This window comes from Pangasianodon hypophthalmus, chromosome 12, assembly GCF_027358585.1.
Source record: "Pangasianodon hypophthalmus isolate fPanHyp1 chromosome 12, fPanHyp1.pri, whole genome shotgun sequence".
In the NCBI taxonomy this organism is placed as follows: Eukaryota; Metazoa; Chordata; class Actinopteri; order Siluriformes; family Pangasiidae; genus Pangasianodon; species Pangasianodon hypophthalmus.
In genome coordinates, this window is record NC_069721.1 from 17396597 (window position 1) to 17423666 (window position 27070).

The 27070-nt window shown below is 38.5% G+C and overlaps 2 protein-coding genes across 2 annotated transcripts; one reads left to right on the forward strand and one right to left on the reverse strand.

The window, feature by feature from the left end:
• The first annotated feature begins 566 nt into the window (after positions 1 to 566).
• On the forward strand, positions 567 to 8035 carry pigf (phosphatidylinositol glycan anchor biosynthesis, class F). Its single transcript, XM_026915218.3, has 6 exons — positions 567 to 791; positions 1123 to 1363; positions 1460 to 1551; positions 3105 to 3221; positions 5218 to 5326; positions 7558 to 8035. The coding sequence occupies exons 2-6, from the start codon at positions 1136 to 1138 to the stop codon at positions 7669 to 7671; spliced, it is 660 nt and encodes a 219-aa protein (XP_026771019.1). The 5' UTR covers positions 567 to 791; positions 1123 to 1135; the 3' UTR covers positions 7672 to 8035.
• rhoq (ras homolog family member Q) lies at positions 7011 to 26430 on the reverse strand. The gene is made up of 5 exons (XM_026915219.3): positions 25904 to 26430; positions 25496 to 25554; positions 13748 to 13912; positions 10441 to 10536; positions 7011 to 8678 (listed from the first exon to the last, which is right to left on the reverse strand). Exons 1-5 carry the CDS (start codon positions 26043 to 26045, stop codon positions 8523 to 8525), a joined length of 618 nt encoding a protein of 205 aa, XP_026771020.3. The 5' UTR covers positions 26046 to 26430; the 3' UTR covers positions 7011 to 8522.
• Between the last annotated feature and the right edge of the window lie 640 nt (positions 26431 to 27070).

Genomic DNA, 27070 nt, shown 5'->3' on the forward strand with positions numbered 1-27070 from the left:
TATTGGGGTAAGATGATATACACTTATGTATGAAAATTTTCGCAATTATAAATATTGTTAATCAGAAAGTGATGTTTAGAATCTTTCTTAAGTACACAATAATTATATAATAACTTATATAATTTATAGGCTATAGGACATCCACTAGCATAACTTGCATAATCCAAAACAATCCTGAGTACTTACAAACACACACACACACACACATATAAATATATATATATATATATATATATATATATATATATATATATATATATATATATATATATATATATATATATAGTAATCACTCAGAATTGTTTTGGGTTCTGTTATGCAAGTGGATGTATATATATATATACCCTGAACGTATATAAACTGACAAGTGTAAGGAATTCTTTTGAGGGATAAAACTTTCATTATTATTATTTTAGAATTTTAGAGTTGTTTCATTTTTGGAAACATGAGAAATCTAAGATAATTCGTCCTTATCTCGTCTCACTCATCCATCTCGACGTGTTTAAAAATTTAGTGCGAATCCTTTATTTTGTTTCTGAAGAATTTTGACCTTGTTGGCGTCGCCATTTTAGGTCACGTGACCTCGTGATGCCGGAAGAGCTCAACCTAAATGAACTCGCTCATGTCGTCTTTCTGGGATTATCTCATAATGAAATGTGCAGTTTAAGATCTTTTGTGATTTGTGTTGATGATCATTTAACTCGGCTACAAAGAGCAAGAGCTCTGTTTACAGGTTTACAGTTAACAAAGTAGCTGAGGAGGAAACGAGGTGTTTCTTTTCCCTGCGATATGTGAGTACTAATCACTGAGACTTCATTTATAAGGCTTCCTTGTGTGGTTAATACACTGCAAATATTCTTTTATACACATAATATTATGCGGATATTATGTATCTGCATGGTATGATTTTAAGTGCATTACATGTTCATCATATGCAATAACTTAGTATGTGCTAGGAGATGTGTTTTGTGAGAAACTGATAGAGTAATAACATAAATGTTACCATGCAGGAGTTTTCCCCTAATGTTGCTATTGCTTACATATCAGGACACTCATTCACTTATTCAATCTGTCAGTCAGTCAGTCAGTCAGTAATGAATTTATGTAATGCCTTTTCTTTAGACCAGTGTGAGTCATGTGGGAAGTGGAGATCAGAGGCATGGCATCAGCTCATGCCCTCCTCGCCGCCTCTGTGCTGGTGGGAAGCCTGATGCCCGCTGTCACTGTGGAGAACTTCTCGGTGTACGGGACACACATGGTGTGGCTCTATTCTGTTTCTGGTTGTGTTGCTGTAGTCAACATTGCTGTGTTTTGGCTTCTTGGCATCAGTCCACCAACAAAGAAGAACACACTGAGCTACAAGGTATAGATATTTATGTCCAAGACCTTCAAAGGGAAAAATATTTACACGTTATATTCATTTGATCTGTATTGTGTATATACCTCTCTTTTGTTTCAGTTGTCTCGACTGATTAGATCCTGTGTGTATTTTCTGCTGTCTTGCCTCTTCTTCCACACCGTGGTTGTTCTGTATGGGGCACCTCTGCTGGAGTGAGTATCATACTATTTTGCCTGAAGTATGTGGACACCTAACCCATAAACATCCCATTCCAGATTTAGTCCCCCTTTTGCAGCTATAACAGCCTCCACTCTTCTGGGAAGGATTTCCATTAGACTCTAGAGTGTGGCTATGGGGATTTGTGCCAATTCAAAACAAGAGCATTAGTGAGGTCAGGCACTAATGTTGAGCGAGGAGGCCTGGCACACAGTCAGAGTTCTGATTCATCCCAAAAGTGATCAGTGGGGTTGAGGTCAGGGCTCTGTGTAGGCCGGTCAAGTTCTTTCACACCAACTTTGGCAAAACCATGTCTTTATAAACCTTGCTTTGTGCATAGGGGCCTTGTCATGCTGGAACAGGTTTTGGCTAGGCTCCTTAATACCACTGAAGGGATATGTTTAAGTTACAGCATACAAAGACATCCTAGACAGTTCTGTGCTTCCAACTTTGTGGCAACAGTTTGGGGAAGAACCACATATGTTTGTGAAGGTCAGGTGTCCACATACTTTTGGTATATATATTCAGTACTGTGCAAAAGTCTTAGGCACCCTAATTTTTTTTAGTATAAACTTTGTTGTTATAGATTTTTATTTTATGACTTCTACATTATTGATTCAGTACAAAAACACTTTAGATTTCCAAACATTACTTTTCCAGCACAAAATTAAATGTTACAGAAAAATGTTTGTATGTCAGTAAAGAAAGCAGCAGATTACAAAAGAGACCACGTTTCAGACAAAAAAACATAATGAAGGCTGCTGGGCTTTGCTGCAAAAATAAGAAGCAAGTGTGACAGTCAAAGTCTCCAGAAGAACTGTGGCTGCTTCTGCAAGATGCTCAGTAACACTTACAGCTCATTTCCTTATAAAACTGCACACACTGTACCTGAGACTACTTTTTTTAAAAGCAAAGGTTCATCACACCAAATATTGACTTTGTTTCATTTATTACTGTTTATTGCTCTTTATAGTATTTTTTTTTATGTAGAAACATTTAGTTTCATTATTTTTGAAGGCATCTTTGCGCTACAGCCTTTCTTTGCACATGCCTAAGACTTATATATATATATATATATATATATATATATATATATATATATATATGTGTGTATGTATGTATGTATGTATGTATATTCAGTTTGTTTGCTTAAACAATCTAACAGTGTCTCTGAAAATTTTAAGGTTTATTCTAAATAAGGTTTATTCTAAAAAAAAAAATAAAAAAAAAACCGTGTTGTAAAGCAGTAGTGTTTTAAAATCCTGAAAAGTTAATCATGTTTTATCAAAATGGGTCACACCACAGTGGTATAGTGAAGCTGCACAGGGCCAAATAACAAATTCAGAAGTAGTAAATTATTAATTAAAAATGAATAAACATAATTGTGTCCGTTTCAAGGCCACAGTCAGTGGCTGGCCATATCGACCATAACCAACACAGTAGAAAAATATTTATTTTAAATTAGCATCAGACAGTGGCAGCAGAAACAATGTAAATGAAATGTGGAAAATTGAGTGTTTAACTGAATGCTGTTTTTGTTGTTGTGCAGGTCAGCTCTGGAGACGTTTTCTCTGGCTGTACTCCTCTCCACTCTCACCACACTGAGGTGTCTGTGTATGCTCGGTCCAAACGTACAGGCATGGATCCGGGTTTTCAGTAGAGATGGGTGGGTGCTGTTTTTTTTCACATATACACTATATGGCCGAAAGTTTGGGGACACCTGACCATCACACCCAAATGTGCTAATGTCCCATTCCAGATTTATTCCCATTGATTTGCTCATTCAGCCACAAGAGCATTAGTGAGGTCATGCACTAATGTCAGGCGAGGAGGCCTGGGGTGCAGTCAACGTTCTCTTTCATCCCAAATACTAATGCTACAGCGTACAAAGACATCCTAGACAGTTGTGTGCTTCCAACTTTGTGGCAACAGTTTGGGGAAGAACCACTGTTCAAGCTCTTCTCTGACATGACATTGTCAGCCATGATCCAGTATTTTTCATGAGCAGTTCTCATAGAAATCAAAGCCTTTTTTTTTTTTTTTTTAAATCTGTGCCACTAGATGGAGATCTTGAACCATACACACATTTGCGAACAGTAACACATGCTGTATCAAGTTTCAGGTACTGATGACTTTTTTAAAAGTCACAGTGCTTGTAAATATTACAGGTCACTCAAATGTAAACTTTAACACAGGTTAACACTTAAAATCCTTTAAGTAATGTGGATAGGACTAGCTAGGTGTACTTTCTGAGTCAAGGTTGTGTATAATTTTGAGAAAACACAACTTATATGGGCCTGGCTTAAGAACGCCCAGTGTTTACACAGCTGTGTTATCTCTACCTAAGCACTGCAGGAAGTTTGTCTCGTTTAGACACAAACAGTCTAACTTTTACCCACCTGCAATGAAATGAGGTAATTACACATCATTACGGAAACTTCCATTTCACTTAATTTATGGGTAGATTAGAGTTTCCTTAACTAGCATTAATTACAGCTTTAGTTAACATTAAAAACCATAAGCTTTGAAAGACCTTTGAAGTTTGAGTCATGTTAAAGAAATTAAAGTTTGTATTAATCTTTATCAAATAATGAACCAGTTAAGCCAAATGATAATCACCTGTATTAATCACTGTTTATCGTATTTTATTACGTTTGCAACATTTAGTTTATGTGCTGTAAATATGTGAATACTTTAGCCATAAATGGAAAAAAGTCCACAGGTGTATATGCAAATTGATTTAATTAACATTTATGCCAACTTGTGATTTGTTATTGATAAAGTTTCTGGTTTGATAATGTAATTGCATTTTTTCAGAGCTAATATTGACCTGAAACTGTGAATTGCGTAGGATTAGATTTGCTGTATTCTCTGATTTGACCCATCAACGCTATGAAAGTGTTATCTTGAAATGAATAAATGAGAAACGGGATTAATGCGTCAGTCTGAATAACAAGCAAATTTGCCCTAATTAGATAAGGCATCTGTCAATGACCAAAGGGCCTTAAACAAATGTTATTCTTAATATGTTCATTTTAAAGGTAACCAGTTGTTTATTCACTAATTCATAGAGGTGTACACACAGAGAACATTAAAAAAAAAAAAATTTTTTTTAATTCAATTTCTGCAGTTATTTTTTTGAACCTGTCCTGGATATTTTCTAAAGAAGTTAGTATTTCCCAGAACGTAAAGAAATAAGTCAATTAAAATACAGCAACCCTGATCAAGTTAAAACAGTTACTGAAGATGAACGAATGAATAAGTAACATCCAATTTAGACCAGATGTAGAAAACATGTGACGCAGCACTACATACTATACACTACTATAGTAAAGATGACCTTTCTTTGTCCCAAAAACTCCATATCTGACTTCCTACTCCTGTCCGCATAAGAGTGAAAACCACCTATTCCTGCTATTTTTTTTTTTTTTTTTTTTGGCCCAGTGGGATCCCACTCCCAATGCACACCTTTAATTCATTCATTCATCAGCAGCCTCTTTATCCTGATCAGGGATGCACTGGATCCAGAGCCTATCCCAGCAACGCACCCTGGATGAGAGGGATTCTAAAATGACTGAATGAAACTATAAATGAATATACTGTATATTGTGTCGGATGGATTTTGATTGCAGTGTTGAGTAAAAAGTGCGTGCCTGTTGCAGGGCGATGTCCGTGTGGGACACCTCACTTCAGATTACTACTGGCTGCAGCGTAGTCGGAGCCTGGCTTGGAGCTTTCCCTATACCTCTTGACTGGGACAGACCCTGGCAGGTCAGTACAGACTCAGACAGCATACACACATTAATACCATACTTTAGCGTCCATTTAGTAGCAATGGACAACACAGCCGTATATACTGTACACTGAATAAAATGTGTATAGTGGAGCAGATATGCTGATGAGTGGTTTCACTTTTGATGTTAAGAAATATTTAGGTACGTGTCACTGAGATGACAATTGTGCAGAGAAAAGAGGAAACTTAGAAATCAGGAACGTAAAAGGGAAGTGTCCCTGTGGGAGGTGGTTTCCACTATTAGAAAGTTGAAAGTAACTTTGGTATGACAGCCTTGCAAAGACGGTTCTTTCCACTTCATTGTACACACACACACACATACTGTATATAGTCTAGTGTGATTTGAGGGATTTATTTTTACCTCGTTCAGCAATTTCAGCAACTTTCTTTAAAGAAGCAACATTCCCGTAAGGCCTGCAAATGACCTGATTGCAGGATTCACTCCAGAAACATTACAGAGGACTCAAATCTTTCAAATTTAGCTCAGTTCCTATTCAGGCCAAGTGACTGAAGATGTAATATCAATGTCAGAGGTTCAAGTTTCAGAGTAATCCAATCATAGTATGTAATGTACCCCACTAGGAACTGTAGGGAGGAACCATAGTCAGGTAGCAAACAACTTTGGGGGCAAATACTACTGGACACAAAGTGACCAACAAATCTGTCATAGCCTCAAGGGAGAGAAATTTTGTCAGGAATGAACTGATGTTCATGAAAAATTAAAAGTTCTCAGAGCGTTAAAGGGCTGCACTGCAGCTTAAATTATTGATGCATGGCACAGAGACATCGATCAGAAAAGGGGCTGGTGTTTGCCCTCAAAATGTCACACTGAAGTCTCCCGTTTTTCTTTCTTTCTCACACACTCACTTACACACACCCATCCAGAATGAGCACTAAAGATGGAAATGTGTGCAGTTAAGCTGGAACATCGCGTTCCTCATCAGGGTAAGGTATGATGTAGTGGGCTTTAACTAATGAGAAAACAGCTCGGTAGAGGATCTTCTCCCGTAGAGCGGTGGAGAGCTCTGACTCACACAAACACTATTCTCAGCACTATGATACACCACTGTAATGGACCCTATATCACCAGCACAGCTCAGGAGATAATTGAGAAATCAATCTTGCTGACGCTTTTTAATTTCGAACCTCTTCAAATCTTGTTTTTAAGAGAACGGAGCATACTTTCTTCCTCTAACAAGAAAGGAGAAAAAGCAAGAGAGCATGCACGGGATCAACTAGTGTTTCCTGTAATGAGACAGCTGGAGCCAATTACCGTAAATCTGCTAAAAATGACAAAAGGACATCAAAGTGGAAAATTCTGACTGTAGTGAAAATATCGGTCCTAAACATTGCGGAGTTCAGTAACGACCAGATCCAAGCGCAGAACAGAAACATCGCTCCTTTATCTTTAAAGGTCACTGTTTAAGATGTTTTCATGACAACAATTTAATACTCAGACCATAACAGATTTAGGCATTTAGCAAATCTCACTGAAATGTCAAGTCCATCACCAACATGAGCAATGATTAGATCGAATTTCACTTCAGAACCACAACTTTACCTGTAAGAGATCATGCTTGCATCTGTAAATACTGATAATAAATAACATTTTTATATAATCTGATCAGACAAAAGCAGGCAATAAGATTAAACAGAGACAGCTTTTATGAAAAAAAACAACTTTATGTTCAGCAAACATCAGTTTGAGGCAAGTCAGATAAAATGTACATAAAGTATTAATCACTATTCACTGAGTTGTAACTTTTTACGTTAAGAAAATAATTTGCACCATTTAATAGACTTCATGGAGTTTTCCACTTGCAACTCACTAGGTATTTAATCCACAATATTCATAAAGCTTTGTTTATTTTTTTAAAAACTCATTTAATATTGGAAGCTGCAAAAACACTCAAATCACTGCTTGCATTTACTGTGCAATAAAATCCATTTAAAATAGCTATTGATGCGTAAATTCAGTACTTGATATAATTTGAAAATGCAAAATAAATCAGAGCTGAGGCCTCAAAAATACACATAAAATTCAAAGCTATGTGCATTTACAAAAGAAAACAAAAACAGTTTAAAGCTTTGAGTATGAAAGTTGACCATTAAAACACCACAGTGATCTTGTTGGTTGCAGCCAGTGAGTGCAGTTACAGAGCTGATTGGTTGTTGCTGATTCCAGCTTTTCTGTCGCTCCTCCCTCTAGGTGTGGCCCATTTCCTGTTCCCTCGGGGCGACAGGAGGATTTCTGACAGGACTGCTAGTTGCTCCGATCTGGATCCGCTGGCATCGCAAACAGCTCACCTACAAACTCAAATGAAGGACAGGAACTTACAGGCACAGGCCATGTTCTGGATGAGCGTCTAAGGGCTGTGTTATAAATCATCACCCTACGAGTTCCTCATGCTTGCACCAGCTCTTTTAAAAGTCATATCCTCTGAGGTCAAATGCAGCAATAGAAAGTATATTTTCCTCAGGTTTTAAATGATTTGTTCCTTCAATAGTTGCAGTGGCTTTATACATATATACTTGATCATTCCAGTCTCATCTTTCTTGTAAATAAAGGATGTAAAAACCCAGACTGGAAAGAGAAATGTTTTGTAAAAGGCATTCATTTTGCAACCCCATGTTACCAGATGCAGGTTCCCTTTTTCGAGAAATAAAGTCTTGCTTCTGTAAATGTCTGGGGTGTTTGGTTGTGCTCTTTAGTCTGTCTGCATTTTTCTCTCCAGACCACACATGCCTACAGAAGCAAAACTGGAAATACAGTCAGACTGGTTTCAATCATCAGCATTGTTGTAGTGTGCCATTCATTGTCTTGCCCTCGCAAGTTTTTAATTTTCTGTGCTTCTGTGTGACTTGTTCTGGTGTTGTCCAATTCATGGTTAGTGTCCTTCTTGGTCACCAGTTTGCCGGCGAACGCTTTTTGTAGTTGTTCTCAATCATTCACTCCCTCCATCCCAGAGTAATATTTGTTCCTGTTTTCTAAGCAGTAAAATATTTCATACCTGTGGTTTTTCTCACCTACTCCAGAATATGTTTCCATTTTTCTGTCATCTGTTTATGGAGAGGTTGCGCTCTGGTTGATTTTTAAAATCGCCCTCCTTAAGTAGGGGGACGTGTTGTAGCTCTGACACCGAATTGTCCCTGAGCTGGTGTGTGACAGGATGCTCACGTGATAAGGCAGCAGTTGATGCACCTTGGGCCGAGACGTCGCTTTAACACACCTTTCTTGGGAGCCAGTATGGCGATAATGGCCTCATCAAACACTGTCTTCAAGCCTTTCTGTGTCAGAGCTGAGCACTCCACGTAACAGCAGGCACCAATCTACACACACATGCGCAAAATGGTTATAGTTCAGAACAACTCTGCAAATGTGTTTTACAGACTGGATTTCTTCCTTAAAAACTTTTTTCATATTTGCATTAACTGTTACCAGTAAGGAGTTACATTAGTAAGGAATAAAACACACTGGGATATGCTGTCATAGGAAATGAATCAACGATGAAGTGGCTTGATGTAGTGGAGTGGAGTTACTGTTACCACCCCAAAGTGTTTAACTCCTCTTATACCACAGCAATTTACCAACACTAACCATTATTATTTATTTAAGAATGGCAAATCATGCTTTTTTTTATCTCTTTATATACAGTGGAGTCCAAAAGTCTGAGAGCACTAGTGAAACTGCTTCTATTTTGCAACAATTTTCATTACAAATTATATTACTGACAACAACCTGAGTTAAAAGAAGAATCTTTGAAATATTTACATGAATTTTGAGTTTCGTAGTATTTGGTATGTCCTGTTTTTACTTTAACGACCGTGTGCACTTGAGCTGGCATGGACTCCACAAACCTTGTGATCCATTTTAGATCAAATCCATTAGAATGTCATCTGAACACATGCTTCGATAGAACAGATTAGGCATGAGGAAAAATGTGACCTTTTGTACAAAGCAGTTAACATGGTCAATATCACAAATTTGCTTGCATTTAAATAGGGACCTAGAAGTAGTGCAGAATCTTATTAAATATTCAAGATATTGAACATTTACATTATTATTTTATATATATATATTTCAAAATTCTAAATCCTTCTGCTAATTTGAAATGGAAATGTATACTGTATTTAATTTAATGTTGTGGAACTTCTACAAAACAAGTTACTTCTTGTTATACCACAGTTCTGATAAATTCTTGATTCTGATCATTTTTGTCGAATTTTCTAGAACAGCATGGCTCTGACAGTAGTTTGCAAGACAAATCACATGTTCATATTAATGTGTTTGTTCTAATGTGTTATCATTTCTATAGTAACAGCTAACTCGCAGAGACTTGTATGGTGGACGCACCACATAACCTAAAATAAACAGAAAAAATGTTTTAGTTTCTGTGAGGAGATATTCATTTAACATGTTTCGAAAAAGTCTTGCTTTGTAACAGCAAGGAACAAAGCTGTTCCTTTAACAGGAAGTCTTCAGGACAGTGGATTTCACACTCTGTGGTTTCTCAGTAACATGACAATCTGCCTTTTTTTGTCTTATTTAGGTTCAAGAGAGGAAAAAAAGAGCCTGGTTAGGGAACTACTATATAGCTGCTATAACATAAGTGATATCAGGAACTAACTTGTTTTTGCAGACACTGCACAGCGTAAAATGAAGCTAACAACTATGATGACATTCTTTCTAATAAATAAGAAATTGTAATTATTGGCAAATTGCTGTGCTCTAAGGGGAATAATACACTTTGGGATGTGATGTTATTGGAAAATAATCAATTTTGTGGTTGTAACTGCCCTCCGCTTTTTGTCACACTGCCCTAACTGTCCTATAACTGCATAAAAGATGACCTATCATGTTTTGTTCCTTATGTAGGTAACCCCTGAAACTTTATTCATCAATTATTCATACTAAACCAATTTATTATGAGAGGAGAGAAAGAAAAAGAAAGAAAACATGAGGAATACAAGCTCTGTAATTATTCAGTAACTACTGTAAAGCTAAAAGTAAGGAGTTTAGATCCACCGACAGATATTGGGAGTTTAGATCTACAGTTAAACCTAGTTTTGGCTTGTCCTTTTTGTGCCTTACCTCTTTTGCCAACTTCTGCCCCTGTTCTGTCACTATGGGCTTCTCCTTCACATCATTCAGCTTTGTGATGGTCTTGGGGTCATCTCTCAGATCAATCTGTAGCACAGGAGAAAAAAAGAAACATGAAAGGGAAGGGAATATGTCAACTACAATTTTCAATCTCAAACTTTAGAGCACTTTTAAACAAGTCCAAACTTTTCCTGGAGGCAGCAAGAGGAGTGAGCGGTTAACCATGCGAGCACACGTGGTCTACGTATCTTTATTCTCAGGGCGGTGGACAGGATTCCATATGTCGAGGTTTGTTTTTAGAGCAGAAGGCTCCAGGATATCTGACCCAAAGCCAGATGCTGGTGTTCATCTGCACACACTGCCCTTTGCCCTAAAAAGCTCCCTTACAGTTGACTGGAAGGATCTCAATCTCTTCATATCTTGGCTTTAATTAAAATTCACCCACTGATTGGTTTGGTTTCATAGCACTGCTTATTTGGTGCATCATGAAGTCATTTACTAAAGTATTTTTTTTTAAATCTCTAAAACATCAGACATTTTCAAGTACAAGTTCTGAAAATGGCACAATAATAGTTACAGCCTTTTTTGATCTCCATGTCCCCTCATAGAGACATTTTGGCGGTGCAGCAGTTATGTGTATATGTATTCATTTCACACAGTTTCACTAATAACCATGCCCAGAAAAGAAGTGTCAATGGAAAGCATATACACTAATGCATACATGCACTGACTATAAAAACAAGTGGCAATTCAAGTGCTGGAAAGAACATATTTTCTGTGTATGAATCATCAAACTGCTTATCTGCTTACTGCTTACATATCATATGTACAGTATAATTACACACCCTGTGGTATAGTCATGTCCTTCACTGTATTAAGTTACATCTGCATAATAAACATAGCATAATTTACTCAGGTGTAGTGTGGCTTAGACAATGACTTAAGTATGACGGCAATTTAGGAGTTGTAGTTGTAGTTGTAGTTACATGTGCAAGTGACAGACATCAGCTTGTCATGTGTCTAATTGCTTGTTGAAAGTGGATTTGGTGAATTTATAGGTTACTGTGGGTTTCACAATTAAAACACAATATGGTAAGTCTGAAATAGACAGCTCTTCTCTTCTCTTCTCATCCCTAAGAAGCTGACTACGCTGAATTTGTCTTTAGACTTTCTTGTACTTTTTTAAATTTAAACTGTTCCCATTAAATATGAAAGCACATGAAAGAAGGAAGGAAGTTAGAAGAAAGGAAACTTTCTAAAAGAGCTGGTATCCATAGCCATAAACAAATATGCTGTAATAATTATTGTTTCTGATTATATGGATGATCAGGATTTCAACTAAAATAATGTTATTGTATTTAAAATGTTGAAAAGAAACTGATGAATCTGATACAGTAGTCTTGCAAATCGGACTTCTCTAGAGTCTGGTATGTTTCATTACTTGACCAAGTACTTTTAGAGAAAGAGGCAATCTGACTGACATGGCAGATGACCAGTTACACAGCTTTCCCATAGCCTGTCAGAGCCTATCAGCAAACACGAGACATTATCTTGCTTCCCCACAAATGAAAGCTTTACACAAAACACTAATAACTTTTTAAGATGGGATTCCGGTAACTTTTTTGAGTCCAGTGACTGTATCTTGCTCCAAAACACTGATTTGTTTTCTTGTTGAAAACCAGCGAATGGAAGTGTATATACACAGAAATGTGTATACACAGAAGTCTAGAGAGGTAATCAGATTGCAACAGAAAAGTGTTCCATGGATGGAACATCTGAGGCTGAGACTAGAATAAAAGTGACTCATTTTTTTCAAAACAAAATGCAACCTCACAGTATTTTTGCCCAAGGCTGAAAGGTATTAAGCATTAAACTGCCTCTAATATACACTATGTAGCCAAAAGTTTGTGGACTCCTGACCATCACAACCATATGTGCTTGATGAAAATCCAATTCCAGATTTAGTCCCTCTTTGCTGTTATAATAACGTCCACTCTTCTGGGAAGGCTTTCCTCTAGAACCTCTAGACATCCTATAAAACTGTGTGCTTCTAACTTTGTGGCCATAGTTTGAGGAAGGCCCATATATGGGTGTGATGGTCAGTATCCACATACTTTTGGCCATAGGGTGTAGATGTTCTTTGGTTACAGCATCAATACCAGTGAGAAAAGACTGAAACAGAGCTTCTGGCAGTCATGATGTTGCTTATCTTCTGGGCAACCTCTCCCTGGGCAACAGGTGACATCACTTAAACTGTAATGATTAGTCCATTCTAATTTAATGGGCTGCGGCTTCTGAAGGACAATCAATGCTCATTGAACAGGTCTCTCCCTCAACAGATTATGAGTGAGCAAGTCATTTACAGCCTCACCATGTTTGTCTATTAGTCAGGCAGATGGAAAGTAAGACAGTACGGCAGAACATAAACATAAACTTACATAAAGCTAGGTGTGATGTATATGATCCATACTTGATTTGTGTAGAACATCCTTTACAGAAATGATATGAGAGGCCATGCAATGAAACTGATCTACAGCTATAGGAGACAGCTACTGTGTACAAGGACCTACATGAAAAGATAGTCCTGACCCACATCCCTTACCACTCTGTTTTTCCATAGTGTCCACATGAGATCATGGTGAAATGAAATCTGGCAAAAGATCAGTAGAGCTCAATTTTATGCAAATGCATTTAGCCAATCAGGTGATGCAGGAGACGACTTTAAAGCAGAAAGACTTTGACAAGACACTGAAAAGCCCTCCAACCCATGTCTAAAAACTTAGAAGAACAGCCTAACCACTGATGCTGACACTGGAGACTCCTTCCATCAATGCTAAATAAATGTTTCCTCACAGAAACCTTCACAATATCAACGATGACACCTTGTTATCTTAAGTGTCTGCTATATAAGTGAATGAGCTGTTATGAAAGAAACAGTAACACCTCTGAAAGAGCTCATTAATATAAACCTGTGATTAGCCTTGCAGCCGGATCGACTGTTACGCCATGCTGTTATAAAAAATTAATTAATCAGCACCTTCTGACCAAGCAGAATGAAGCATTCAGTAACACAGATTCATTCAAACTGTACAGTTTATTTTATGCTTTGACACATTAAGTGAAACTACACTATAGCAGTGGTATCAAATTGGTGTCAAATTCCATTTTCGATATGGTTGGATACTGTTTACGTGATTTATTTAAAAACAGCCATAACCAGACGCATACAGCATGTCATGGCAATGCAGTCTGATGGCAAAATTCCCAAGTGGACACTTTTAAAGGTGAAAGAGAATACCTGAGTGCCAATGAGCAGGTAGGGGACGTTGGGTGCATACTCCTGCAGCTCAGGGACCCACTCCTCCCTCACGTTCTGGAAACTTGCCGGATTCACTACCGAGAAGCAAATCAGGAACACGTCCGTCATGGGGTAAGACAGGGGACGGAGGCGATCATAGTCCTCCTATGGGGGAAGGATACAGCATGATCATGTGAGCAGGTTTGGGGGCATTTTGACTTAGTTTGGAGACAAAAGTGGCCATTTCTTTTTTTATTGTATAGACTTGCAAACCCATTCTGATAATTCATCAAAAGAATACTCCAGGATTTTTCAACATAATCTCTGTAATACAGTATCTACCACATCTGTTGTGTAGGTGTGATTACCACAGACAAGAATTTCTTATTTCTTCCCTTTACTGAGAAAACAATAAGAAATGTGTTTACTCGATACTCATGTACAATGGAAATATTTTCAATATTTATAATACAATATTTTTGCAGATGCTTTCCACTAATACTTTATCCAGATTTGTAAATTAAAATCTAAATGTGTCATTTAGACTCGACCACATTTACAGAGGGAAGCATGTGGTTATTTGTTAGTCATGTGGATCTAATGGTACATGGATAACATAAAACCTTTGAGAAAGTGCGAGTAATCTGAATTAGTTTTTACTCCAGTGTTAGAAAGGTTGGATAAAACTTAATAAGAATGTCTGCCTCATCCAAAGACCTTAATGTAAGAGTATAATGGTTGTATCTCTTGAGATCTTTACTGATGGAATTCATTGCCCTTAGACATCCATTATAAGTGAGACTGAGAAAAGAATGGATTTTCGTTTTTAAATCCTCAGTACATGGATGCATGTTGAAATTCTTGTTCATGATAATCACTCAGATAGATAAAGATTAAGTTGTAAAACACTGGACAATTCCTTTAAGCCTAAGAACCTCAGAGCCTGGTTTTACATCAGCCTGATCATAGAGCAGACATTAATCTGATTTAGATTAGAAATTATGACCCAGATATTTGTGTTTTAATTAATTTGCATTCATTTGTGGGCTCTAACAGGCTGCAGAAAGAGTGTAAGAGCAAAGTGTGCTTTGGAAACCAGAGACTGCAGACACTACAACTGATAAGTCTGGATTTACAGGGAACATGTGACTGATATTTCTGGGACCATGTGTATCTCTGTGTGTGTATGTGTGTGTGTGAGTGTGGGTGTGTGTGTGTTTATGGGAGTTATAAATGGTCCTTATTTCAAGTCTGAGCATCTCCACTGTATCAGTGTGTGCCTCTGGCCATGCAGACATCACTGTAGAAACGTTTCATTAAGTGACAGACGCTTGTCAGCACCGGCCCAGCGCTGCTCTGAGGCATAAAGCTGAGACTGCTTCATTTAAAGAACTGAAGCTCTGCGCTGCTTCTGTGGAAACAACACTACCTCATCTTCACATAATTGGTGACTCGAACCTCTGAACAGCTGACAGTCACACTTATTACTGTTGTCCCGTTTTTGAGCAATGCTGCCCTTCTGCTTCTTCAGAACGAAGCGGATGACCTCATCGAGCCTTGCGACACCAGCTCCCTGCACCAAGTCATGTCGTCAAAAGGTCAAAGACAGATGAGTCTCATTATTTTTACACAGAGCAGACCTGTGCAAACCTCTACTACAGTCATTCTAAAAACAAAAGAATACTACAGACTGATGTATTTTTTTTGTCTGCTGACTCTAAGAACAAAGAAGAATGGTCCTGTTCATGATTTTTCATGTTTATTGAAACACAACTGAGATACACAGCATGAAGCAGGTGTTTCTGTGGTGTGACCACACATGTATGCGTGTCTCTCTGGGTCAGTGGTGGTATAAATATACCCCTCAACTGTTCCTTTGGCCTGCTGAAACATTCTGGAGGGAGGGAGAGTGGAGTATTAGTTACAGCTGGCCTCTACCCAGACAAACTCATCATCCACCCACCAGATCTCTCCGGATCGTTCACTAGAACTCGTGTTTGTGATGCAGTGCATGATTTTGATGTTTATGAAATTCATTAGCTCACAAATAGTAAAGTTCAGCTGTATTCCGACACACAGATTTAAATACCACTGATTTAATAGGCTATTAGATGAGCACCTCGCCGCCCTGGTTACACCCTGTAGCAGGTTACCAGTGGCAACAATCTGGATCTCGTTAATAATGAAGTATAAGACATTTCAGAGGCTGCACACATGGGTCTGTGTGCATGTGAGTGTGTAGTGTGCGTGCTCAGCCAGCTCTTTTAAAAGCTGAGGGAAATGTACTGGAACAAAGAAAGACAGCAGTCTAATGCAGCGAACCTGGAAACACCCTTCCCTCTGTGCCTTAAGCATTACAATAAAGCTCCCTCTCTCTCACTCTCCAACAACTGCAGCTCACCTCACACAGCTCACAGCATGCAAAGCTCACACAGATCAGCATACACACCAGCACTCTCAAAGCTCGCTTTCTCCACAATAGTGTCGTTTGTAAACCACACTCCTACACACGCAGACGTTTCTGTGCCGGGTACAGTAGTGGTAATTTGATTACAATCCAGGGTGCCAAGATTTTATGTATGATTTTTTTATTCGTATAGCCTGCATTATGGTTTTCCCAGGACTTTTAAAACACATGTTTAATGTATTTCCAGTCATGCTTATTTCCCACCAGAAATGGTTATCAAGCCTGTACTATAATCCAATTATGACATTTTATGCAGCAGTACATCTAAGAAGGGATCTCTAATGTATAGGAATCCAGTGCTCTCTATTGCTCCTAAACAACTGCTATCACACAGAGACACACACCCACAGTGATGTCTTATATGGACCTGGAATTGAATATCTGTGTGGGATAAGCAGGAGTGTGTTACCGTTCCTGCCTCTACAGCTCCTCCGAGATCAGTTTCTGTTTCCACATACGCATTATCCTCAAACATACACAAATCAACGCCTCCCCTACCGTCCTCTCTCAGCTCTATGCCTGTCTTTTACATCGGCTTGCCATCTGCAAAGCTCTTGCTGAGCTTGAGCACGATTCTGACCAAAACACAGGCTGGTAGAGAGAGAAAGAGGTAGATAGTGTGTTTCATGTAACTGGTCCGATAAAACATTCAACTCACGGGCCACTGCTCAGGGCATATGTGTGTGTCTGTCACTGCGGCTGAACTCACAGGATTTACACTGAGCCGTGGTCAAAGTGGAGAAAAATTTCAAATAGGATGCTGGGATGCACCACAGTGGATGGCTAGCGAGCCAGCTAGCTAGCAAGCCAGCCTATAAATGTAATAGCCTAATTAAAGCAAAACAGTGATGATTAAAAATGATCCCCAAGATTATAATCTCACATTTACTGCTTTATTAATTCCAGATATCATTCTTTACCCCACTTGTAAATTGCAGGTTTGACATCCAATACCATCAAAGCATCTTGCTGTGCGAATCTCATGAATGAAATTTTAAGTGGTATAATGACATCAGTCGATGCCAAGGCAGAGTTAGACTTTTGCACTGGGGCTTGTAACAGCAGACCAGGTATGTACATGTATACAGCCTCTGGGTGCGACACCGACAAATGCAGACTTTCATTCTGACTGAGCCTACTGATATGAACAAACGAGACTATTATCACTGCTGTTAAAGACTTACTGCACTGTGAATTTGCTTTAGATCAGTTATTAAACAGCAACGAAGTACTGATATAATGCCAAAAACTCATAGCTTACCCAATGCAGTACAAGCATACGTTTGTGGCAGTGGTTTTAAAAATAGAGGAAGTGCAGCAGTCTGTCAGCAGGCAAGACCAGTAGTACATGCACTTGGTTATATCACTGCCGTCAGCCAATCAACTTTACTGTACCAAGAAAGCTGAAAAGACCTGTTTTTGCTCCATGAATTCTGAATTAAATCAATTTTGGGGATCCGTCTGCCCTCCTGTTTAATTCTCAGTCTCTCCTCGTAAGTAAGAGCATGAAAAGTCTTTTCCAAAATCAGGCCGAAAACATTAGCAGTGCCTGCAAGAAAGCAGCTAAACTGCTAGCTAAACTGCTAGCTAAGCTGCATAATTTTCACTGAAAAAGGCAGTGACAACTAGCTAGCTAGACCTATAAATGAAAAATTTCTGAAACAAATGCAAATAATCAAACAGAACTTTACATTTACAATTTATTTACAATATCTACAATTACAAAGATAAAATAAGCTATAGTATTTGTGTAAACCTGTTATGGATTAGGCTACTGACCTACTACTACTACTACTGCAACTCCGAGCATGCAGAGTCTGTGTTTGACTGACTGATGATGATATGTTTAAGTTTGAAATGCTGTCAGCCATGTTCATTATTTCAGTGACTGGCAGTTGGTTATGAGGTTCGGCCCCTATGGAAGATCTCCCAACCATCATATGGTGAAGCCGTGCATCCAGGCAGGATAAAAATGCATTTATGAAGAGAGTACTGTCCAATAAACATTGAGAAATTTTTTCCTATGCAAAACCCACTCGCTCATACACTCACTGACTCCCAGTGTATCTGAGCAGCACCCAAAATGACGTTACAAGCGAGTTGTCCAATGAACTTTAATCTTTGCGCTATTAAAATACAGTGAAGCTGAAGCTGGTGTAGGATCCCACTGAAGCAAAGCGTCAATGGAGTTCTATCAGTGATGCGTCTACTGGCTTCGAAGGACATTTTTAAGCAGGCTGAGCTGTCCATCAAAAACAGTTTGCATTAAATGAACAAGCAGAATGAAACTGCGGTGAAATGTGATATTTTGATACTGAAATTCACCAAAAGTAAAGAATACAGATATATGGGTAAACATTTCCTTATTGCATTTTTATGGAATTTTAGGGGAGGCCGTGCTTCCTATATAGTCTTAAAGCAATCATGCGTGGTTTCTGGATGACTATTCTCTCAGTCTGTTTCTCACTTCTGCAGGATGGTTAAAGCAGTCTGTGATTAATGTTTAGTATATTTTGATGGTTTTCCTCAGTTCTGAGCTCTCTTTTTTGTAGGGCTTTATGTTAAAAAGGGTGAATACTAAACAAAAACAAGCTAAACAGGGACAACAATGTCAACCGGTTTGGTTAAAAAAAAAAAAAAAGGGAAAAAAACACACGAAATATCCATGCTTCTGCAAATGTCAGCCAGCTATTAGAGCAGACACAGTGTGGGACTGCAGCGGTGCAAGCCAACAGGAACAGGTGCTCTTGTAAAAGTAAAATACAACCCAATTAGCCAGTTTTTCCTCCACACAGTCTTGCTAACAACTACACTATATAACAGTTTAATAGAAAAAACTGGCATTTTATTCTTTTCATGGTTTATTTAAAAAAAATAAAGCCACTTCTACTCTGGCCAGTTGGGTTTACATTGTACTCCAGGTTCTTCTTAAACCTTGCCCATGCATTAAAACAAAGAAGCTTGAAAGGGATGGTGTCTGTTTTTACAAAGGATATGATTTTGATCATGTTTTTTTAACAATGGGGTATCATTCCCATGCATCCAGCCTCACATCCAGCCCCGCTTGTAGGTGCGTATCTGTGTATGCAAGCATCTAGTTGTGGATTCTGCCTGTCCGGTCAGTCAATCCATTAGAGAAAATCGTGCATTGTTCGTTTTGTTTATCAGTACTCACTGCCGTAAATCTGTCATTTGATGTGAAGTGGTAAATGGGTCAACTTTCCACTCAGTGTTTCATTACTGACAGCACTTAGTTCCTTATATAAGACAGCTATATTTACTCCCCTGCTCCGGCAAACAAGCAAAGAAAAAAAAAGTCAAGGCAGAAGATGAAATGCTATGGAGATGGTAAGCAGTAGAAGAAAGATGGGTGGGCGTGGGAGAATTCTGAGCTGTTATCCAAAGAGAATAATTCATGCCTGTATTTACTCAGCCAGTGCAGATTAATTGAGGCTTGCCGGCACTTCAGCATGCACACACACATGCACACACAGCATACACACTCGTCCTATCTAATGCTTTCACTTCTATTCTTTGGAAGCGGGTGGGTGCCACGGCGTGATGCTCCAGGCCTCCTGCACCTGGGATCACACACACTCTGCATGTGCTAACATCTCCATGCACCGCTCAAACCTCAACCAGGCTACACACACACACACACACACACACACACGGAATGATCAGCTGTGATTGGTCTGACTCATCTGCCCTGTCTTCAGTGACTGAGGGTTTAAGGAAAGTTTGTGTGTGTGTGTGTGTGTGTGTGTGTGTGTGAGAGAGAACAAAATCAATAATCGTCCTTCTTTCCTTCCAGAGAGCCAAAGTAGATTTTCATCCCTTCAGGAATTCGAGTACAGAGCAGCTCAGAGAGAGGGAGTGAACAGGAGGAGATTGTATGAGGAAGAAAAAGATAAGCAGTCTGGAAATCTGGAAATCTCTAAAGACATTTCCAAAATCTAAAGGCTGCGAGAGTGCTCTGCTTTCTCGGAAAGTGATCATTATTATTATTATTATTATTATTATTATTATTATTATTATTTTGTTAGTTGCTTAATGCAAGCCTATTGAAACAATGGTTTCCTAAAGGTTTTGTCATAAGAATTATTTAAGTATTTAAGCATTACTCATGGCATTCAATAGTTTCAGAACTAAGTATCTAAGTATTACTAAGTATTTTTTTTATCAAGGCCATATAACACACCCTTAATGGCATATTTTTTATTTTACTAATACCAAAATGAAACTTAACCTGTTAACAGAGAACTTTTTTGTATTAGATTTTTTAAAAAAATATATATTTATTAAAGTGTAAATAAGGCAATTACCATCATCGGAAAAAAAAAAAAAAAATCAACAGATGGATTTCCCCAAATGTTCTGACTTTCACAACACGTATTGCATGAGTAATTGGAAGCAAAATCAGAATTTTTGCCTGTAAGTCCTGGCTTCAAAAAAAAATTTAAAATTAAAGACAAATTTAATTTGACTCACTCTTTTTTATGTAACTAAATCTCAGATCCTATGTAGTGAGCATATATAGTCAGTAGGAAACCATTTGCAATTTGAAGGGGCTTTAATTAAGAGTTAAAGATGGGAAATTTTCATGTTGTTCTGGAGTAGTCTAAGAAATGCATCTAGCTAAATATGAATGATAAAACAATCAAGTGTATGATAAAATTATAATATTGTGATAACCCTTGTGATATACTTTGGTTAAGAAAGTGACAACTTTCACCTTTATGCAATAAAAGCACATAGTGTAACACTATTGCAACTGTTTTTGCTCTGTTTGTAGCAGTATAAAATTATACACTAATATTCAAATGCGCTCAAATACTAAATCTTTTAAGCAACTACATTTTACATGCAATTTCTAAAGAAGAGAGAAAAGCTTGAATGCGCAGTAACAGTAGGTCTGCTCAGATCTCTGTATGTTACAGAGACAGAGAGTGAGAAAGAGAACTATAAGGCAGAAACAGAAATCAAGACACTATGAACTCAATCACTAGTAATAATTTGGAGTTCATTCTTCTGTTCCTCTGATGGAAAGAGGGGATTCACCTCCCTCGTTTCTTGGCACGCTCCCAGATTACTGCTTGAGCGCTCCACATGTCACAACCAATCAGGCAGTGTACATGAAGTCGTACATCCACACGTCTAACGAGCTGAGTGAAGCTCTGTTTCCATCCACAGAAGAAATTATGAGCAAGAGATGATGTTCCTAACATGATCCCAGCCAGCTGGAATATCACTGCTACTTCACCGCTTAGCTAATCATCAGTTTCTGTTTTCCTTTAGCTCCATAGCCCTGTTCAGCATGGAACAGACAGTTTAATGTGGTTCGGCGCAGCAGTGCAGAGTTCTGTGAGATAAAATGAGGTCTGTCTGAGGTTTTTTAATCAGCTGGCTGTGGGAATATGATGGAGTGCAGAGAACAGCACAGTTCATCCATCACCAGCTAACAGAAACAACAAGCCCAGAAGCAGACATGCATACTGAAAATGAGCACCAGAGAAACACACAGCACACCCAGCGAAATAAAAATGCTCAGTTCTACTACACACATCGCTCAGTATTGTGAAAACCATGAGGTTTCTTGTATGAAAGTTTCAGCAAGGAATCACTATAAGTGTCTGCTACCATATCAGAGGCGTTTAGTTAACACATGCTTGATTGAGAGTCCTGATTTGATTCCACATGCTGGTGTATTTTCATTTGAAACAGTAGATTAGGTTAGAGGCATGTTGAGCTTGAACTATTGCCATATCAGCTAATAACCATCATAACTTATATTTATGAGGGTAGCGTATAAGCACTCAAAAAAGCATTTAATTGGACACTAATGCAGGGCACGCCCACAAGTACAGAGTACGCCACACTCCCAAAAAATCAATTGATAACTGGCATTATTTGTATTTATGGTAACAGAACATAAGCGTTGATTATTCTGGACAAAATTGAAAGAGATGCAAATGTTACACCCATCCCCAAGTATAGGCATTTTTTTTTAGAATTGAAAAGATGTAAAACATTGAAATGAGAATATCATTCATTCATTCATCATCAGTATTGAAAGCCTATCCCGGGAACACTGGACATGAAGAGGTAATGCATGGGCACCACGCACATACACACATCCACACCTAGCGGTGTGAATCCATCCATAGAATGATTTTAAGAGGTGGGAGGAAAACAAAGAACCTGGAGGAAACCTATGCAGACACAGAGAGAACCTGCAAAACACTGCACAGACAGTATCCCTAGCTGAACATTGAACTATGGACCCACCTAATACGAAAGCATCCCTAAGGCTATTTTTTATTTTTTCCATTTTCTCACTGTATACAGTAGCACAGGTGTCTATAACACCAAAATACCTCTGAAGCACCAATTTTGATTTCTACTTTCATGTAGAAAAACATTCTACAGTGATATAAATACCAATTAAAAATGCATTAGGAACCATATAATAAATTTTTCAGACACTGATCCTGGCACCATATTCTCACTCCATGCTGCTTTGGATGGTCCGAATGAATAAAGAAACGTTTGGCAACTAAAATATAAACTTGGAAAGATTGAGCCAAACAAAACAAAGCACCATTGTGCAAGATATCTGTCCTGTGTCCTGATGTGTGCAAGGAGTCTGTATTTGCGTGTGTGTGTGCATGTGTATAAGAGCGAGAGAGTGAACTCCGTCTGAGCTGAGAGAGCATGCGTTACACTGCCAAAGCCAAAACCTCCAGCTGCTTTGATCACTCCACAAGCAAACTCTGTAGCTGAGTCAAACCATGTACTCTGACCTGACTTACAAGTATATACAGCACATTCATCTTCTAGATAAGTATACAGAACATTCTTAGGTTAGTTTATACAGGAGATGTTTGTTAAGTAACGAGTAAAACACTTCGCTGTTATAGGAAAATAATCAAAAATAGGGTGGTGTGAAGTATTTTATTCATTTTCTACCACAGCAAATTTTAATTTATTAAGGAATGACTTTTTTTTGAGAAAATTCTAAAACAAGTCTCCTTCCATAAAACCCCATTACGGAAAGCGTCACTGTTGCAAACGTTATACGTTCTACTTTACTGAATAACACTTTTTTCTCTTTTAAATTCGTTTTGTTGTTAGGCTTAAATATTGTGAGAATCTACCATACAAATCGCTGTGAAATATGTTACTATATGTATGAGAACGTATTAGAATGAGTTTGATTTGCTGTCAGAGCTATAGAAAGTTAAACACTTTCTGATCAATCAGAATTGAGAGCTCAACAGCGCTGTGGTATATATTTGAATGCTATAAATTTTATATTTTCAAGGAAATTATATTAAAATTGCCCATGATGTAAACAACGAGGTCATTGTAATGAAACACTCTTAAAAGATCAAGAAGTTTCCACCCATAAAAAGTATACACAACTAATCTCAAACAAATCTCACACAAAACGTTGATGTGATGTACTCTGTGAGGTGATGAGTCTGAAATGTTGTACCAGTACTGCACTGTATGATAAGAATTTAGCTAATGTTAGCTGACACAGAACTTTAAAAAATGGACCCTAAGTCTAATTTTTTTCAGACATTTTAAATGGCAAGCAAAGTCGGTTGTAAAAAAAAAAAAATCTATATGAATGAAGGAATATTCTTCAGTTTGTGGAAATTTTAGTTTTTCATTTTAATGTAAGTGTAACACTTCTTGGAAAATTTCTCCCACTGTCATTGTCATAAACTGCTCTATTGCACCACCATTCATTTGTTTGTCAAATACAGTCCATAAGCCATCTTTTAGCTTACTACAAAAATATAAAACCAATCAAAAATATACAGTGTATGCATCATCTTCTCACGTTTAACATGAAAACTTTCCTTTGCTCTCTTTCAATACCCAGGTTTTCAGACACACCCTCTCATTTCTCATCTAAACAAGGCCTCTGAGCATCTGATCAATCAAAAGCCTGTAGTGTTTTTTTTTTTTTTTAACCGAATCCAGCTGTGCGAGAACGGGGCAGCATTTGACTTTCGCCTGCTTTGAAATCAAACCCCAGTATTTGGCCCTTCCTGACCCTTCAGCAACATCTGGCCCACTCCTCACATTTTCATTTCTTCATTTCCAGCACCCTTAAAAGTGCTCTGAATGAAGAATAGCAGCCATGTCAGACCCAGCTTTCAGCTTTGCTCTGGAGAAAAGCCTGGGTCTCAGAGCTCCTCTTATAGTGCACTCTCAGCACAGTGCAGCAGATCTGCTTCCATTCATACAGCTCATGCCTCCTCAGCCACCTCATTAGAGCATCAGACCCACAGAGATCTGTTTCTCTGAAGCAGACCACCTCCTAAGAACGGAAAGAAAGCTTCCTCTCTAACCCTGAGAGCAGGCACTCCTGATTAGTGCTCTCAACTGTTTCACTCCTTTAGATCCTTATTTTAGAGCACATGGCTGCATTTTTACTTTCAATTCAGTAAGACACCCCGAGCATGTTAACTTTCTTGATCTACACTCAAAGACTAACTATATTTGTTCAGAGATCTACAGACCTAAGACTAATTATATTTGTTTTCGTCAATGTGTCAGTCATTTCAGTCACTGTGACTGAATTAGTTCACCAACACACACATGAAAGCAAATCCTTCCAGACCTCCTTATGATCACACCACAGATTTACTGCATGAACATTATCCACATGGAAATAAACATCATCACATTTAGGAATCAGAGCCATTGGAATTGTTTTTATTCTTGAACCCACCCTACCTTGCGTTACATTGTTCATAGCTAGTTTAACTCAAATTGCAGTTAGATTCACATTATTTATTTACCTTTTTTCAAGTGTCTGAGTTTTAAATTAATTTTATTCAATTAACTAGAATAAGTAACAGCTTTAAAAACTAGCAGCTATGATAGCGATCTCCTCTATTGTAATGTGATTTAAAAATAATTTAATAGAAAACAAAATCTGCCTTTACGTCACTGACAGGATTGTGACCGAATGCTGAAAAGCCTGTGCAGGAGGATGATGAGGAGAGAAATAAACAAAATACCAGATTTCATGTGATTATGTTTTAAGGAAAATATTACATGTGAGTGATTTGTTGAAAATAATTTGACTATATAAATAAAGTTTCATCACCTGTTGAGTGACTCATGACTGCACCATTTTAACAAAGTATAAGGTGCCAGGTTTAAACACACAGATGATGTGCATTACAGTGTAGTGTTCTTACTGCAATATATCCACATAAGATGAAACAGTGAGACAGGGAGATGGATTTTGTTCATACCTGACCAGCAGTGTCATACAGCCCAAGAAGATACTGCTTTCCCCCAACTGTCACACTCACTGCAAAATCAAACATGCAACAGTTACTTTGCGAAAACATGTGATGATCCAGATAGTGTAGTGTGTCATGAGGTTTAATGATGTGACTGGCATGTGAGGGAGGGAGGAAGTGTGGCTAAACACATCAGCTGCCTTCCCTGAAGCCCACAGGTGGTTTCGATCAGAGGAAGCACGAGACAATGAAAGCCACACCACACCACAACACAACACACCACGCCACGCCACACACACGCGCGCGCGCGCGCGCATACATTGAACCTTTTCAGCATTTTTACGCACAGACAGAAAGAAGGTCGTGCATGGGAGGAACACTATGTAACTGCTTTGCTATAAATCATGCACAACTTACCTGCGTAATGGTCAAACACAGTGGGCACATATTCCTCTGGAAACGCGTCGTTGGCGTAGCTCATCAAGAGGCAAGTTTTGCCGACGGCGCCGTCGCCGACCACCACACACTTCAACATGATCGCACCGGTCCCGTTGGCCATGACACACAGCACATCATCATCATCCTGTTCAGCTCCTGATCCGCTTCCTCTCGCTGTTAAAGAGCTGCTTCAGCCTGACTCACCGCCTCACGCGCCGTCTCTCCTCCGCCCCTCTGCGTTTTCCCGTCTTCAGATGCGCGCGCGCACCCTGTGCTCTCTAAACCCCTTCTGTCCCCATATCCACCCTTTCCATGCTGCTCAACACCTTCCCTATTGTTCCACTTTGCCTACTTTCTAAAGACAAAATCGGTCTCTTCTGACTCCACGAGCTCAGCTCACCCTCCACACATGGGCGGGGGAAGAACTCCGGATCAAGGGATCGAGTCAAAAGTGCAAGTCTTGCTTTTTAGCGCAAAAAACTCATGGCAGAGACAGGTATGAGCAGACAGCCCACTTCTTAAAAATATCAGTGAGGCAGCGCTTAAAGTACGGAGCCCCTAAGGGGACATGATGGTGGAAAAAAAATGAGGTGGGAGGAAATTTTCTATTTCAGTGCTTTTGCGTTCCCCCAAGAAACTTTGCGTTCTCTCACGATTTCTTAGCGTTCTATTGCAAAGATATTTGCGTTCTCTCGCAAACACAAATATCTTTGCAAGAGAACACAAATATCTTTGTGAGAGAATGCAAATATCTTGGTGAGAGAATGCAAAAGTTTTGTGAGAGACTGTATATTGGGGATCGCAAAAGCACTGAAGTAGAAATTTTCCTCCCATCTCATATTTTTTTTCACCATGTCCCCTTAGGGGCTCTGTACTTAAAGTGTCCCTGAAAACAGATTTTGTGTTTCAGAGCCTTTTGTACTCGTCCCTTAGTGTTATGGACACCCCTACAACAGTATGTCTAAAAGAAATACTAAATAATGTTTTGGAGATAGTCTCTCTTTTTTTAATCATATACATCATCACTTTTTTAGAAAATGACTACATGATACAATGACACTAGTCTTGTGTTTGTCCAGTAAAATGTTCTCTAGGATGTATGTCTTTCTCTACTGTAACAGCTGGATAGCAGCAAACTTTGTTCTT